The sequence below is a fragment of the Passer montanus genome, unplaced genomic scaffold (assembly GCF_014805655.1).
Source record: "Passer montanus isolate IOZ18808 unplaced genomic scaffold, ASM1480565v1 scaffold80, whole genome shotgun sequence".
NCBI lineage: Eukaryota > Metazoa > Chordata > Aves > Passeriformes > Passeridae > Passer > Passer montanus.
The window spans coordinates 2,083,078-2,101,058 of NW_024373257.1; the positions used below are offsets into that span (position 1 = coordinate 2,083,078).

Consider the following 17,981-nt stretch of genomic DNA (forward strand, 5'->3'; position numbering starts at 1 on the left):
ACTTCACAGACTGTATTTTGAGTGCTGAGCCAAACCAGCCCTCAAAGTTTCCTTGAGACAATATTAAGTCATCCACTCACTATTAACAACAGATTAAATTATCAGGAGCATTGTGCTCTATTAAACACTATTCTCTACTATTCTTGCTAGAAATTGGCTTCCAAAGTGTTTTGTGTACCTGTTGTAAAAGGGAAATGATGTTTCAGCTTAACAAAAATTCTTTGTTGTTATGCACAACCATTATTAATGGATTACACTTTCAATCCACTTTGTCACATAAATAGAAAATCTATGGTTTGATAGGATTAAGCATTTAACAACGTATTATTATTGTTATTGCTTTTCAAAAACAGTTATTTTCTACAGATTTTTTGTACTAGTAAGTGTTTTAACTTCTTCAAAATAAATGTTTATTTTGGACTTTAAAGCCAGGCAGTTGCTGCTTTTCCAACAGATCGGTGCCTCACTCATGCTCCCATTAACTTCAATAGGAAGAGGAGTGTGGCCCAAGAAAATAATCTGTAGAAAAAAAATCTATGTTCTATCAACCTAATAGACATTAAAAGAATTAATTATAAGTCTCAGAACTGAGGATAGCTGAAATGGCATAGCATATAAAGATATCTTTAATAATTATCTTAACAATTTCTAATCACATTTAAAATCCTGTAAAGTTATCAAAACACTTAAGCAATCTGAGCTTGAGATGTTTTCTATTTACTCAGAATTCAAAGAGCTCCTTTCATGTGAAAGGTAGAAACAGCTTTGAAGATAAATGACAAAGGAGTGAGGAAAGCCCTAAACAAATCATACATCTGATTAAAGTATTATGTCCTTAATGTAATCTCTCACACTTCTCATATTCCTTACAGACTTTAGGCAACCCATTCAGAGCAAAATAGTCCACAAATAATTTTTCACAATACTATCTTGAGCATAAATTGTAAAATTACCCTGTATGTTTTGCCTGCCTGAAATGTATAGTTCTATAGCTTGCCTTTTAGTCTCTGCACCATGCCATTGGAAATTATTTACAATATTCAGAAAGACTTCCTTATCCCTTCTCCCAGTGAGAGAGAACATATACTATTCATTATGTTGATGCAAATGAGGCAGCAGTTAATCATCTGCTTTGAAAACAAGGTACTTGGGCATTATTTAATGCTCTAAACCAGCAAACCATGTGTTTGCATTTATACAAATTGATCTCGCTATTGCCATGTTGGGAAACAAAAAGCAAACAGGTACTAAATGCAGCGTGAATTCTGACCTATGAGCCTTTTCTTATGTTTATTTGCACTCAGAGCATTTTTAGAGTTGGCCTTTCTGCCTTTTTTTTGCCAGCCACAATTTTACTCACTTCAACAAGCTTGCCCATATCAATGCAGGAGACAGGATTAGGCCTTTAATTTGTAATGGAGCCCAAGTTGTTGCAAACTCAGCACATACTCACATACTATTAAAAGCTCCAGAAATTAAAAAAAAAAAAAACCAACACCAAAAAAACAGAGTAGGAATAAAAGTTTGAACTCTGTTAGACGGTCATCTCAGTGCAATTCTGTTGAGAGTCTCTCTCAAGATTTTAAGGAGGTCTCCAGGTTTAACAGCAAGAGAAATATTAAATTTCCCTACTAATGATTACCCTACAACTTCTAAACATACAAGGAAAAAAAAAAAAACAACAAACCACCAAAACACTGAATGAGAAACACTAATTTGCTTCAACAGGAAAACAAAAAGTTTTTTGATCTTAAAATTAGCATTTTTTAAAAATCTGCTTAGTAATATGACCATAAAGAGAAATCTGCTGAGAAAACAAAGGATGACAGAGGTCTACTGAGCAGTAAGCCTAGCAAGTAAAGTATTTTTAAAACTGATTGCATGGTGTGCCTTACACAGTATGAAAGATAATAATAATAATAATGTGGAAGAATAGAAGGACTTTTTGAAGTGAAGACAATACTTTAGACTTAAAAGTTCTAAAAGCCAAATTTTCCTTACCCCTCTTAACAAAAAGCAAGCATGATACACAAAAAAGTACACAGGTTGTGTTTTTCGAAATGTACTCTGTATCACTGTAATGTTTAAGTATTTTTAGTTGTTAGACATCAAGAAAATTGTTTTGAGAATAGCACAACAGACTGGCTAAGTTTGTCTTTCATTTTCCGGAGTTTTGGGGAAGTTCCCGTCCAAGAATTCAAATCATCACATGGTGAAGTGAGATAGAGAGAGCACTTGACACTTCGGATTTCACTACTAGAAAGTCCCTCCGAAAAGACCAAACTATGTGCATTATTCATATTTCAGATTTTGGCCACCAGGTTTACTTCACATGACTGCGTGGGCTACATGTTGGTCATGCAGAGCTGTTAGCTGAGAAACTTGCTGTGCAGTGAAACAGCGCTGCTTACTCAGACCGAAACGGGAGGAGAATAGAGCACTGTGCATGAAAGCGCTGCTTCTGGATTACATTACTTTGATGAGGAATCTTTTTGACCTTTAGGGCAGCCGACTTCCACAAGTGACGAAAGATCCCTCTTCACCCTGCAGTGCATTTCTTCAGAGTGTTGTGAGCTCCCCTCCTTTTATCCAATCCTCTGCTATATCAATTAAATCAGATTAAACTAATCGTTACTATCTTTGCTTTGTTCCCCCCCACCTTTTTTAAAAATTTTGGCTCAGAGGAGGCACCATCACGTTTCTATGCACTCAAAAGAACGGGCATTGTCGTTATTTCATTATTTTTTAGCTTTGGATTTCCAGCACTCGTAACCAACAAGCATCCTGAACACAGCACCAGAAAACAACCCATGCACCGAGCAGAGGCAAAGCAGGGGTAGGTGAAGAGGGGATCGGCTTGTCCCTCACGCCCGCCAGCCCCAGCCCCTTCGCCTTCACAGCACATCCCGGGCGGCCGCGGAGGCTGCGCCGGGCGGGGCGGCGGCGGCGGGGCTGCCCGCGGGGCTCCCCCGCCTGCGCGCCGTGCTCCGGAGGGGCGGGGGCTCGGGGGCCGGCCCAGCTCCGCCTTTCCCGCCGCAGCGCTCAGTCCTGGAGCGCCGCTCGGCTGCCAGAAGGGAGCCGTCACCTGCTCCGGTGCGGAGTCGTTCCTCTCTGCGCGCCGAGAGGGAGAGCAGCCGCCCCGCCGCCCGCGCCCGGGAAGTTACCGCTGCTCCCGCCGCCGGGGGAGAGCCTCCGCCGCTTCTTCCCGGCCTTGACGAGGGAGAAGTCGCTGCCGCGCTCCGGTGCGAGAGGGAAGAGCCCCCGCGGGCGCGCCGCCCCGCTCCGCCGCCGCCTCCCGGTCCCGCCGCGGGCAGGCGGGATGATGGAGCCCCCCGCCGCCGCCGCCTGCGCCTCCTGCCGCCGCCGCCCGCCGCCGCCCCTGCTCTGCCTCCTGCTCGCAGCTCTCTGCCTGCCCCCAGGTGAGCGCCCACCCGCGGGAAGCGCTGGCCGCGGCCGCGCCGTCCCGGCCGCGCGTAACTTGGCGGAGGGGAGGCCGGGGCGCAGGTGGCGGTGCCCGCCCGCCGCTCCCCGGAGCGCCCCGGCACCTACCGCGGGCTCCCTGCTCGCCGGGGGTCGCTCCCGGCCGCTGGTGCCCGCCGCATCCCGCTGCGCTTCCGGAGGAGAGCGGTCCTCTCCTGCCCTCCGAGGGTGCGCCGGCTGATGCCGTCTCTCCTGCGGGAAAGGCAGGAGCTGCCCCAGCGGGATCGAGACGCGCTGGTCTCATCTTTCCCCCTGGGAAGCGGCGTCGGGCTGCCTCCAGGGCGTTGTCAGCGGCCGCCGGGCAGCGCTGCCCCCGCGGGAGCGGCAGCCGAGTCCCGGTGCGGTGCCGCTTTCACTTCCAGGCTGAGCGGCACGTCTGTGCGGCGAGCCGCCTGCAACTTCGGCGCTTCAGCCGCTTCTCCCCTCCGCGCTTCAGTTCCGCCCCTGGCCGTGCCCGCAGCCCGCGGGACCGGCGGCCTCCCGCCGGTGGGAGCCCGGGGAGCGCGGTGCCGCCCGCGGGCAGCCCCGCCGGCCGTGCCCCCTGCCCGGGCAGCGCTGCGTGCCCGAGGCTGCTCCGGCGGATCGGGATCGCGTGGGTAACTTCGCTTCCCCTCTCTCTGCCCCGAGAGCACTCCTGAGAGAGGCGCTAGGGAAGCAGGAAGGCGCATAGAGTGCTAAATAGCCTAATTGTTCTGGGAATATTTTGGCTATGAGGTGTTTGTAGGCTTTGTTTTGTAAATATTGAGCGTGAAAGTGAAGTCTGAGGGAAAAGCTGTGAAGTGAGGAGTTCTGCATTCAGCGCGGGGACCGTCTCATTATTCTTGTAGAAAGAGCGTCAGCCTGTGGTAAAATTTTGTATTGCTTTAAGAAATGGCTTTGCCTCTATGTGCCTTTGCAACAACGGAGGGTTTGCAGAAGTGTTGGAGCTGCTGGTGATTTTTCATTCCTGGCCTCTGCCTAGTTGTTACGTGCTCTCCAGTTAACTATTTATGGCCAGTATGGTTTTGGCGAGATGAAAGAGAAGAGCAGACCTTTTTCACTAGGTGTATTTATACTTGTGTTTTATAAGCTCCAAGTAGAAAACTGAAAACTAGCTACAACAGTAAAGCAAGCCTGCTGAATCTGTAATTTCAAACAGAATAGTAAAAGAGCTCCAGACAGAATCAACAGCAATATTGGAACTGTAAGCTGTGTGTCAGGCTGTGCTGCTTGGCTTTTGCTTTGGCAAATACAGGATATAACCACTGTCGGACATAATAAAGACCAGTCCCGGTGGCGGAGCTTACAAAGAATACTGGTTGCTGTGATGCAGAGAAAGTCTTCAGGAAAGATTGTTCATTTTAGGAAATCTTGAAGGCATGTGGATTATCAGAGGGATAAGCATCTCAGCTTCTAAGAAGCAAGACTTTGCCTCTGTGGAGAGATTTAGCTGAGTAAATACAAAATGATCTTGGTGATTGTGTGTCTGTCTACATTTTCCATTTGAAGAAAATGTGAAACCATAAAATATTTTATCTCAAAGGTTGTGTTGATGGAGCTCTATAAAAAAATGTCACTTCACTTGACTACCTAGGCTGTCAGCAAAACCATTTAACTTGTTCTTTCTGCTCTTCATTCCTTCCTTGTCCTGACAAGGAGAAGTTCAGGCTAACTGTAAGGAAATATGTGTGGGGAGAAACCAGCCCCACCTCCGTTTACAAACTTTCCCTGCAGTACTGAAAATGCCTGGAAAGCCCAACAGTAGATTTAAGCCTCTAGTTCTATTTTCATTCTGAGGAATATAAGAGATACTTACATACAAAAGTACCTATAAAAAGGTCTTGATATTGCTGTAGTTTTGCTGGTTCTTCCCCCTTGCTATCTCAGCTGTTTTAGATGATAGCTAGTTTGTTGTCATCTAAACAAATTATAGATGTTTTACTTTATCATGGTACTCGGCTTCTGAGAGTTCCATTTGAGCTTTGGGTATGGAAAGCAATAGATGAGGTATTAAAAGCATATTCAAAGTTTATATGCCTCAATTGTAAATATCTCTGGCAATATTTAAGATGGACTGAGATGATTGGGATCTTTATGAGAACTTGGTTTTGTTTCTTCACAGAATAAACTGCCTAGGAAGATACCCATCTTAAGAAGAGGGAGGGGGTCCAAGTACACATTTGGCACTAAGAGACTGATTCTAGGTCAGACTAAGTGAGAAAATGGATTATAATCTCATACATCCCTGGAAGAATGGCTGTATGCGAAAAGAAAGTAAACTCTTAATCAGGAGCTGATTATGACCTTTCCCCCTCCCCCTGCTTTCTGATGGATTACAACAACGGAGCTCTTAGTCTCTCCTTTTATTACTAGCATTGTTACATATTGCCTGAGCCTAGTGAGACTGAAACCTGTAATCTTATTCATGACACTCATTGTGTTCTCACTTCTGGTTGCGTTTTTTCCCTGGTATAGCTGGTGTAACTTTGAGCTAGGGAAACTGGATTTCAATATTAAGATCTGGAGTTCACATGGGTTTTCTGAAACTGACATCTGCACCACGTGTATATTCTTCAGTGTGCCATGTATTTGTGGCCTAATATATAGATAACTAGACTCATTCCTAAGTGAATTTTAATTCTTAGATTGTTTGCTTTAGAAAGCATTTGATATATTTAGGTGGGATTTTTTTCTTTTTTGATGTGAAAGTCTTCCAACAGAACCTATTTTTATTGTGCTCTTCCCTCTACTGTTGGGTTTGTAGCACTGAGAAGGCAGATGGCAACAACAGAAATCAGCCAGTTCTGTAAATCCTTGAAATTTCAGCCAGGTGATTTTAATTGAAGAAAATATATGTTATGTTCATGAAATAAGTATATCTGTCACAAGTCATATTTAATTTCAGAATATTTTATTTTCATTCTCCAACTTACGTAAGAGTAATCCCCTTTCTTGCAGTACCATCCATTCTGCTTCCTGAAAGTAACCTGGGTTGTTAAAATTATTTACCCTGGGTTCATATATTATCTTTGTAGTAGAATTAATTTCCTGCAGAATTTTTTTGGGAGCAGAATCTCTAAATATTTATGCAAGATGATACAAGGGGGAAATAAAAGAGAAGTGTTTTACATAATGCAAATTACATCTGTATGATCAGGCTAAAACTGTGTTCTCTATTTTCTTGCAAGTATCTTACTTAAGCATTGGTGTTTATAGTCTTAAGAGGTAAGAGTGCTCACTGCAGATTTCCATGGTATAATACCTGATTAGATCCCTCTAAGCCATATGAAAACAAGCATTACTGTAGCAGCAATAGCTTTAATATATTGGCTGCTCCTACGTAACACCATCGTGGGCTTTTTTAGGTTCCTACCAGAGGACTTTCTAGAGAGTATTTTTTGGTCAAAGTGGTTTTGGACTTCTTGGGTGAAATAGGAGCAGGTTGCTAGGAGGAAACTGGTTACAGGGGAGCGCCACCTCTCTGTGTGCACTTTGATCCTAGTAACACTGGGGAGACTGAATGGACTTATTTTCTAGGAGCTTGAATTTGTAATTGGATCTCCTTACACTAGATTGTCAATATTCAGTCTTCCCTTCTTGTGATCTGTACTCTATGACCATAGCATGATGATCACAGACAAGCTGGCTCAAGGTCTGATCTCCAGTGGTTATTCCATTGCCGTTTCACACACGGGAGTTGTGTGGCTTTTTAGTACTACCATGCTGATTGTTGAGACTGTTTCTCCACGTCTCTAATAGTATGGTGTCGTAGTATGGTCTTGGTTAGTTCTGGCAGCTGTGACAGGAGGCTAGATTTTATATATTTATTTTTACCATATCTAAAACCGTGTAATCTTCAGGTTTTCTCTTCAGTGCTACTCAAGGTTCCCCTGAGTTGGCTGGTGTGCAGCTTTCTCCTCTGGTAATACAGTAATTTTTATTAAAAAATGTGTGTAAATTTCAAGGCCACGTTTGTAAGAGAATTGAGGACCTGTTGCAATATTCTGATTTCTCTCAAGTTCCTCTGTCTTCAAGAAAAATAGTTACACTTCCATTTACTGATGCTCAAATGAGAGACTCTTAAAGATCTGTAAATGCTGTAGGGTGATAATTAGAAATTACTTAAGCAGAACGTGATTTTTCCAGAAAAACCTGAATATTAACAGCTCCCCTTGGTATGAAATGGTTGAGTGTTATCTTCCCAGAAGACAAGGTTTTGACCTACATGTTCTTTATCTCAGTATATTTTCTTTAATGGGAACAGGATGAATATTAAAGGAGGCTGAACATTTCTGCCTTTAATACACTAGAAAATGAATCTCATCATTTAGAGAGGAGATTGCAATGCACCTTGCATTCTGACAATCCACTATTGGCAGAGATCAGATTAAGTTTCTTCCTATTTTTTCCTTTGGTTTTGTTTCCTTTGCCTTTCCCAGTGTGTTTTATTGAGGATGGCTTGAATCACAATCATTGCTACACCAGTGGATGTTAATCTACTGCTCCACAGTGTTGGCTCTTTTGAGCAATTTCTGCATAGCTTAAGATCAAATTGCCTTTTTTTTTTTTTTTTTTTATCATGGATATATGTCTCCAGAAAGGCAAATAAATATTTGCTTATTAAAACAGTGCTGCTTCTTCTGAACTAGTATTTTTATTGTTGATAATAACTGTGCTTCTTTTGGGAGGTAAAAAATGGGAGAAAGTGATAAGAGAGCAAGACAGAGCACCTGCAGGGTATGATTTTTAGAGGTTATCAGGGTTAGAACAATTCTGTAACATTTGGGTAGAAAGCATTCGCAGTGCTTTCAACAGCAATGGAAATACTAAGCTGTTCCCTTGATAAGATGTAAAAAGTGCAGTTGGTGATTTAATAAGTGTTTCAGCAGTCTGTATATTCATATATTTTGTTTAGGGGGTACTCTGTACAGTTAACCCCTGTTGTGAAGAAAAACTTCAAAAGCTCAAACTGCACTTGTGTGTTGTGTTTTGTGCTGTGGTAGCACCATCTGTAGCACCCTGGCATTGTTAGTCGTGGGCATTGGGCACAGCACTTTGGGAGCTGATGGAAAACTCTCAAACAGCAGCCAAGGACAGCAGAAGTCCCCAGGGCTGGAGCCCTGGCAGGCAGTGACATTTTGGCATGTGTCATGGGCTCTGTGTGGTGGCTGTCCCCTTCCCTTAGCTGTCTCTTGCATACAGTGTACATGATGGGTCCCAGCTGCCCAGGCTGGAAGGTTTTAGCTTTTTATTAGAACATTGATTCTGACCACGGTTGGCATCTTTAAAGCTTTGAAGAGATATTGGCAGCTAATTCAATAGAGGGAGCTCCGCTACCTTACTGTTAGAAGCAGCATGTCTCAGCTTTTCCCAGACCTCTGGCTTCAGCCAGAAAGTTATATTAAAAGTCTTTGTTTCTTCACACTGTTTTGTCATGCTAGGCTTTGTTACTGAAAGCATCTGACTTTCATCGTAGGCGTCCTGTTTCATGAAGGGGAAGGAAGGACAAATCCAAATCATGTACTAGACAAACCCCAAAAGATGACTCAGTTAGAGATAGTTCTCTTCTGCTGCAAGGCTTTGGTTGTTTCAGATGGATACACCACAGAATCAGGTTTTTAAGTGACACTTTCTTTGTATAGGGAAGCAGCTGGTGAAATTCATGGAGAAGCCCAAAAGGAATTAGAATAAATAGAGGGTATTTCCAGGTTTCGAATGGGCCAAGAGTTGTGTGGCATGAAAAAGGTACAAACAGGATAAGGAAATGATTGTACCAGGCTTACTGCTGGGGTGAGAGGAAGTCAGAACTTCCAGTAAAATGTTAGGTAGGGCATTTGTTTAAAAAAAGTCTGCTAGTCTGCTTTTTCAGTAAGTTCTTCCAGGATTTCTTTTTTTTTTTTTTTTTTTTTTTTTTTAAGGAAAAGCTGAATACATATACCATTCTGTAAACATGGTCATTGTGAAAGAAGCCAGCTTAGGTGTATGCTTTTAACCTATTCCATGTCTCTAACACAGAAAAGCATGCATACAGAAAGCTGATAACTGCTCTGTAAACTTAGGACTTTATATTTTTCTTGAATAATTAAATTTTTAATAGTATTTTTGATCTGGTGGTTTTGAAACTAATTATGAAGTCCCAATAAAGAACACAACTTCTAAAAAAATATTCTTTGAGCCACCTTCAAGTAAGCTTGTAATGAACTCAGCATTATTCTTCAATCAGATGAATCCCAGACAAATGCCTTTTATCATTTCACATGCTGCAGAAGTTGCATTTTTAAATCCATTTTTCTCCAATTTAACTAAAGAAAGTATCCATTCATATCGGAGAACAAAATAGATGTAGTTTTTGTCCAGCTTGATTTAAGTGTGGCATTTTATATACAACTGACTTATTTCACGGTTTTGTTGGTTTGGCTTCTTAATGTGAATTTTTGATGTGGTAGATTCCAGGTTTGTTTGGGTTTTGTTTGCTTTTATTTTTAGAAAATGTAACAACTTATTTTTTGAGAAGTCACTGTTGAGCTAAGTTAATTTCTCTTGCTGACCAGGAAGAATTTTCAAGGCTCCTGTTTTAGAGGGTTGATACATTTTATCTCTGAGGTGGAATGGTAAGTGTTCACTTAATTGTCTGTAACTGGATACCTTACAGAGAATACGTAGGTTGAAATACACTTAAAAATGGGCAATTGAAGGCAACTGTGAGATCTCAAAATTATTTGCGAGTTGCTGTTTCTTTTAATTGCAAGCTTCTGAATTATTTTTCAGTTGATGAGATAGCTAGAGTATTAATTTATGCATTTATCCCTTTTGGCATATAATTTTATTTCATGAAACGTATAAAGTGGCATGTGTTTAGCAAAGTGGATTCTGTGACTCATCCAGATAAAATCATGGTTTGTTGGTTTGTTCTAGCTGTTCTGGAAAGTAGAGATGAACTCTGGCCTTTACATTCAACAGGGAAAGGACAAATGGAATATTCAGGCAGGATTTGGGAAACTGCAGTATAACCCTGTAACTTCAGAATAGAGAGGAATGCTGAATCAATTTCTTCATTCTTGATACAGCACATTAAATGCTTGCATATGAGGAGGATGATAGGGCATGTATTATTTTAAAATCCACACAGGGACACCCCAGTATGCGATTTGCTTTCTAAAACAGGGGAAGGTGGAAATTTCTGACACTTGACAGCAAAGTAGTGCCCTGACAACTGGTGATGTAAATCCAAAAAACATTTGCATCTTACACTTGACAGCTTTAAAGGTTAGCGAGGGGATAATTTTTCCGAATATAATTCGTGACTGAGATTTTTGTCAAGTATTTTTAATATTACTCTTCAGTTTTCAAACTGCTGCACAACTTGCTACTAATCTTGAACCCGGCCTACACACAGAAGCAATAAGAAAATCAGTGTTATGAGTGTCCCAGCAGCTTCCAGTTTGAGTGAATTATGTTTCTTACTGTTGTTCTTCTGCAAGAACTTAGTAATGCAGAGCTTTACGGTTAGTAAAGTAAGTCTGGAATTACGGTTAATAATGGAGTCCTGCGGTTTGAAACAGTCACCAGTGTAGGAGCAAATAATGGCAGCTGCTTTGTATTGCATGAATTTGTATTTTGCGCTTTTTTTCTCCCTTATAGTTTTTGTTTTGTTCAGAAAATGGTTTGCTCCAGTAGTTTAGCTCTTGACATGGTTTCTGTAACAGGACTTTTGGAAGGACAACTGTTCCGTAGTTCTGTTTGACCTGGCACACCATGCTGCTGTTGAATGATGCAACATGTTCTATTTCAGCTTTGAAGTTTAAGTCCTTTACCTTCAAGATTTAACCCCAGTTAATGTGAGGTGCCCCACAGCAGCAAATTCCAAAGAGTCTGTATGAATCTTGGAGTGTGCTTTCTGGAAGTGCACCTGCAGACTTGGTAAGGGTCAGGTTTCTGGTATTTTGTCCAGACTCTCTTGTGTCTCTGGGACATTTTTTGTCACTTTAAGTACCCTGGGGTGTTAAATCCAAAACTTCTGCACAGCTTCTGGGGGCAGCAGGGGGAGTAGCCTAAAACTTTTGAGATAGTAGGAAATAAATGGTATGTTGGAAAGGTGACTACTGTGGATATAGAGGCAGGTTAACCATTCCCTAGTAGATTCACAGAATATTTTGGCATCTTCTGTGCATCCTAACATAAAGTATTTCCTGCTCTGTAAGAAAGTTCTTTTCTTAAAAGAGCTTTAAGCCCTAAGCATCTGCAGCCAGAAGGAAGGCAAACTTTCTGGCCTGTGTGTAAAACTGTTGGTGTATCATAGGGGCAAAAGACATGCTTTGTGTCTGTCTGAGAGCCAGAGTGATGGAAGCAGGGAAATGAGAATTGTGGGTTTTTTGGAGGTCTTGTGGGAATGTAGCTGGGTATTGGGGCATGCTGGCAGTGTTAGGCTCTGCAGAGCCTGCTGGCTGTCATCATCCTGCAAAGGGGCCTTGGATGGCTGCTGCAGCCACCAGGGCAGCACAGCTCAGCGTGAGGAGCTTGGGAATTCCTCTTGGACAGCATGCAGCTGGAGAGCCAGCTGGCAAGAACTCCCTGTAGTGGTGGTCGCCTGTAGGTCCAGGGTGGCTGTTTCATCTCTGCTATGTAAGAGGGGAAAGATCTCTGTTCCTCCCAAGCATGAAAAATTCCCACCTTTTGCTGGGGATGTGCTTACTCCCTGTCCTACTGCAGAGATGTGTCTGCTTACTTTAGAAACACTTTTCTTCTGCTCTGAATGGTGCATGAAGCCCTCTGTGGGTCACTTTTTCATCATTATGTCTATCTGCAAGTACAGCAGTGATAAGGAAAGATGGACTTCAGCACACTCAGTATGCTCACAATCTTTGGCTCTCTTTCCATTGCATCAGTGGCACAGGGCATAGAGGAATGAATAACGCAGTGTGTTTCTGTAGTGAATGCTGAATGGCTGAGTGTGAGCTGCCAGCAGCTCTATCCAGAAAGAAGTGGGTGTTGAGAGGAGTGATGTTTGCATCCAGAGGAGGAGAAGCAGGTGGAAAAACTTCTAGCTGGAATGCTCAGTCCAGTTTTTTTAAATGTGGGAGTAGATCTGAAGACTGATGTTGATGGCTCAGTCCAAGATGTTGTTAATTCTTCTGGGCAGAAGTAATGCATTCAAACTGTTTCTCAAAATTCTTATTGCTTTATTTATGTGTACTCCTGAAGGCCACATATGAGCCTCACACTGGAAGATTTGTGTGAGTACGTATAAAAACTTAGCCCTCTTGGTATGGTAGGATGCCTTGTTTTAGGTGTGGATTCTAATTCACAAAAGTAACATCCATAGCTTGCTTTTACTTGTGTTTCAACTGATTTCTAGTCTTCCTGTGAGGCATCATCATCTGTAAACAGCAACAATTCTTCTGGAAGGCTTTTCATCTAAGTGTGAGAAAGCAGAATGCTGGGCACGTGGTGACCTTGATTCCTTTTGAGGAGGCTCTCTTCATGCAGTAGAGAATTCATGCATTTTTTTGGACATACTGTACAGTACAGATTTTCATGTAAGAATTTCATGAAGATACAGAAATCTTCATGCAATTTTTTGGACATACTGTAAAGTACAGATTTTTTTTTTTCATAAGCACAAATGATGTTGGTTGTTCACAGACTGCGAGTTCTGTGACAGTGTGATAAACTCTACATAAAACTTGAGGGACCTTGTTATTTAAAAATAGAAACTTAAAAAGGAATATTTCAATGAAAACCTTTATTTTTTTGCTAAAAGTTTTCATGATGTTTGAAATGGCTTTTTTTAGCTGGCTTTTAAGTCACTTCTAGTTATGGGGTTTTTTTGCATTTTCTTTTCCTTCTTTGGAGCTGAACTGTTACTCTGTCTTTAGAGAGGGATAGCTACTACAAAACCAAAAGTTTTATTGGGGCTTAATTCCAGGTATGACCTAAATCTTCCATCTGCTAATAAAATGCTAAGCTCTGCAGTTTTCTATTATCTTCCTCAACAGCAACTTGAATGTTAAAAAAAAAAAAGAGTCCAGAGTTTCTTTAATTCACTGTGATCAGGGAACCTGAAGACTGAATGTGGATTCAGGGTTGGATGGGGGGTTTTGGGGATTTTTTTTCGTTGGTTGTTTTGTTGTGTTGGGTGGTTTTTTTGTTTTGTTTTTTAACTATAGTGTAATGGAAGAGGAAATTGATGGGTGTTCTGTGAAAAAAGTGGCACCATGTCCCAGGCTTTTCAAACAGTGATAGCTGTAGAAGCTGTTGTGAACTGGGACTGACAGTGGCTTAGGGGAACCACTTTCCCCTCGAACATGTCAGCACTCTTGGATTGTTAAGTCAGAGTGGAAGTACTACAGCATGCATTTCATCTGAAAGGATTTGAATGATCTCTGGTACTTTAGTGGTGAAAAAATTATTTATATTTCTTATGGCATTTGCTTGAGTTACACTTCAAACATAATGGACACTTCACGGCCTTTGGCGGATTGGTAATGCTTTAGTTGCAACTGCAAAACTGGATAATTTTGCATGGTCTATTTCTGCAATGGATGCATTGGTAATTTCTATTGCCAACAAGCTGTTGGTGAGTCTGGAATGCTTAATCTTGTGCAAATTATATTTGCAGATACAGAAGCTGAATTGCATGTTGAAGAGCTCTCCCAGTGTCAGGGTGGCTGAACTTTGCCATGCAAGGCTTGGAACAGGGATTGTCTTGTGATCAGATCTGGAATAGCACGTGTCCAGGTCAGAAAGCTCAGGGATGTCTCCATTTGCATCAGGAGCACCAATTCCTGTGTTTCTTCCCTCTGTTGTGGGAAGGGACTAGGCTGAGTGTTTTGTGACTCTGGAGGGAGCCTTACCATGTCAGCTTGTACTACTGCCCACTGCTGCAGCTGAGGAGCATCTGTGTCTGTGATTTAGCCTTGGGTTGAACCCTTGTGTGGCTTCAACTATGCATTATAGGTGCTGTATTTTGTGTATTGACACATATGATCTCTTCTACTGATGACATTAGTGGAGGTTTAAATTTTGTATAGTGAGTTGGAAGCTAAAGCTATTCTTTACTGCCATTTTATTTTCAGGGGAGTCTGAACCTGACTTCTCAAAATCATAGGAAAGGGAAAAAGATGCAAAGATTACTTAAATTCTTACCCACCAATTTTTATTCTTTTGGCAGCTGAAATTTAAGAGAAAAGGTCTGCATTTCTTGTTTAAAGAAAGCAAAAAAACATAATAGAGGTGGTGTGGATTTATAAATACCACTTGAACATCAAAAGATGTTTGAGAACATTTCATGCTGAGAAATAGAAAATACTTTTTTTTGCTAGCATTTGTATGCTTAACTTCACTGTGTCATTGACATAGTATGCCTCTATGTTTTGTAGGTTTTGGAGAGTGAAGGCTTTAGAGGTGAGAACAATTAAAGCTGGAGTATCTAGGATTGCAACAACAGCAACTTTGGTTCTTTGACAGGATGTATTAATGTGCATACTTAAAAGTTCACTTTCCTGCTACTCCTCTGTAAGCAAATATTTGACTGGAGCCCTTACAGACTGGAAAGAGAAGTTTGCTATCACTCCTAGTGATAGGGCCAAAGACACAGATCAGCATCTCTGCACTGTGGCAGACCAAAATTAAAGGCAAAGAACTTGCTTCCAGCATGTTCAACCAGGTATATCCCTAAAGCCTGTGAAAAGAAATATTATGGCAAAATCATGGAAAGAGCTCTGCAAGAGAGACTGGGCAGGATATGGTGTCATTTGGGAACCTGGGAGAGAAGGGACAGACAGCATGGGGACAGGAGCTGTAGCTGATGTATGTGGGGCTAGCATGTCGTGTGGGTGGGTTTTTGGAGGAGAGTCATCTGAGTCTGAGGGGAGCCCAACTTTTGGTTTTGGCTTGGCACATTCCCAGCTGCTGCAGAGACAGTGGCAAGGGGTGTTGGTGGTGAAGAGCCTGGCGTGCCAGAGCAGGCAGGCCATGCCAGGAGGAAGGAAGCAGAGGGCCCTGGCACAGCCAGTGTGTGCTGCCTCTTCCCCTGGTGTGGCTGGGGGAGGAAGCCCTCTGCACAGAAAGGGAGGCTGGGTTTGGGCTTGTGAATGAAATGAGTCGTGACAGGAGAGCAGAAAGCATTCTGGAAAGTGATGGGGTTGAGGAGGGCCCCTGAGCAGAGTATTTTGAGGGAGAAGAGATGAGGAGGTCACAATTTCAAGACAGGCAGTGTCTGGCCTCCCCTGTCTGTATCTCCACGTGCTCCCTGGGTTTGACAGTCACATCCTTTCCTTTCACCTGTGGTAATTCAGCAGGATGTCCCTCTCGGTAAAGATCCTGTTACTGCCACGTCACCCTGTTGTTCCTCTTTTGTCAGCCACACGCTTCAGTGCTATTTCCTGTCTCAGGAAACCATCTCTGCTTCCCACAGGGACGTGGCAAAGCTGATGCATTCTTGCACTGGGCATACGTGGCCTGTGCTCATAGGGCAAGCACCTGGACTAGCTCACCCTTTCTAGACAGCCTCCCTTCTCCATCTAGGGGTCAGGACAGATAAACTGAAACCTCTTTGTGCTGACAGTGTTTTTGAGCATAGCAAAAAGCCCTGAATGTTCTTTTCTATGCGTTGTAAGAGACTTGGTGTATGAAGTAATGTGCCAGAGAAAGGGTGCCATGTGCTGAGCATAATCGCTGGGAGACCTGTCTGTCTGTGTCTGCCCTGTTGGGCCAACAGATTTTCTGTGGAGTGACTCTCACCTTACACTGTGGGCATCCTTGATGCTCAAGAAACTCACTCCTGGAAGGAAGCAGCCCATGTTCTTACAGTGCATTGTCACCAGTTATGAAGAAATGTAACATTAGTTGTTTAATAAGGGCATTGTAATAAATGCTGTATGTAATATTATAATGTATAGTATTGTAATATATACAGTAATTGTAATATATATACAGTAATATAATTGTAATATATACAGTATTGTAATATATTATTGTAATATACAATATATTATTGTAATATATACAGTATTGTAATATATACAGTAATAAATACATACAGTATAAATACAGTATGACCCACTGCTGCTGAAATTACAACAATCAGCCATTTTTCTGGTCTAAGCCTGTTAATGCTGTATCTGGGCTGAGGTGGGGAGAAGCAGCTTGTGGTGCCATAAACCTATAACAGCAGCTTTGCTTGGTCACCAAATACAGAAATTAAGCTAAAACAAGTTTTGGGCCGCGATCCACCATGTGTTTGAACACCCAGCTTTGAAATTGAGTATTTAAATAGATTCTCAAGGACCTAGTTTTTAGAATAGAAATATCAGGGCCCATAGAATACAGTAAACCAAAAGTGATGGTGTAGAGGCTGTTAAGATGCTGGATACTGTCTGAGAGTCACAGTGTCTTTTTGTTCCTTGCAGAGCTTGTTGAGCTATCATGACTTGCAGAAAAATAGTTCAGGTAGGGGATTGATCTAGTTCAGTCTTCCCAAGTCTGATGCAAGTTCACCTCTTTGACTGACTTTTTAAAGCTTCTGTTTCTAAATTGCACACATATGGTTTTCCCATCTATAAAACAGAATATATAAGAATGGATAAATTTTTTTTTGTGCCTGTCAGCAGGGAATAGGCAGCTTACTAAGCTTTCTTGAGCGTAATTTTAAATTGACAAAATGCTTCTATATAAACTGAGATTATCTTATCACAATATTTTTATGATAGTTAATTAAAATGTGAGAAAATCCTTTAGAGCAGATTTGCAGTTTTGTGACTTTTATGAGACTTAACATGAGACATCTATTTTTATAGTTATGCCTTCTTATTAGTTTCAGGATTAGGATATGTTTAAATGCATGGCTATCAAATCCTGTGATGATTACTTGTTTATTTTGCAGTGTAGACTAATTCAGTTATGGTCCCATTCATGTGTTGTTTTTGTCCCACTTTTCAAGGAGATATTGTAGTGCTTTATTGTTATTGCTATTTAAAATAAACTCCCAGAGTAGTTTTAATTTCAGCTTGTATTTTTTTAAATATTAAGTTTCACTGAAGCATATTTTATTAGATTGTTGTGAATAATGATCATTTAGGTTGTTCCAGCTCCTGGACATCCATTTTCATTATGCTGGAGGATTGTAAAATGTGAGTGAAGGAAGGATCATTGTGACTAGCTGCAAGAGACTTAAATACTTAAAAAGTTGTCTAGACATAAATGAAATCCTGTAAAATCTTGGCTCTCAGTGCATACAACTGTGATAGGAAGCAAGACCTGTAGAAAATTTACTGAGATAATGTGGGAGTTATTGAAGGCCAGCATGTGCTCTGTTCTTTTTGCAGTGGACAGGCATGTCAGTGGAAGATTGATCTCTGGGCATGGTGCTTTCTACTTAAACTTGTGCTCAGTCTAAAGAAAGAATGGGCTTAAACAAATATTTTTTTTGTCTTTCTTTTACTATGCCTACGATAGCATGACACTGTGACTCTTAATCACAGGCTCATCTGTCATCTCAAATAACACCTATGAGGTCTGTGCAG

General features: G+C 41.7%; 1 protein-coding gene across 2 annotated transcripts in view; it reads left to right on the top strand.

Annotated features, from left to right (window-relative positions):
* Positions 1–3,012: 3,012 nt before the first annotated feature.
* ALCAM (activated leukocyte cell adhesion molecule) overlaps positions 3,013–17,981 on the top strand; it is a 115,666-nt gene continuing 100,697 nt past the window's right edge. For both annotated transcript variants that reach the window (XM_039732806.1, XM_039732807.1), the window contains exon 1: positions 3,013–3,419. In XM_039732806.1, the coding sequence (XP_039588740.1) occupies positions 3,320–3,419 (100 nt within the window). In that variant the 5' untranslated portion in view covers positions 3,013–3,319. The remainder of the gene's footprint in view (positions 3,420–17,981) is intronic.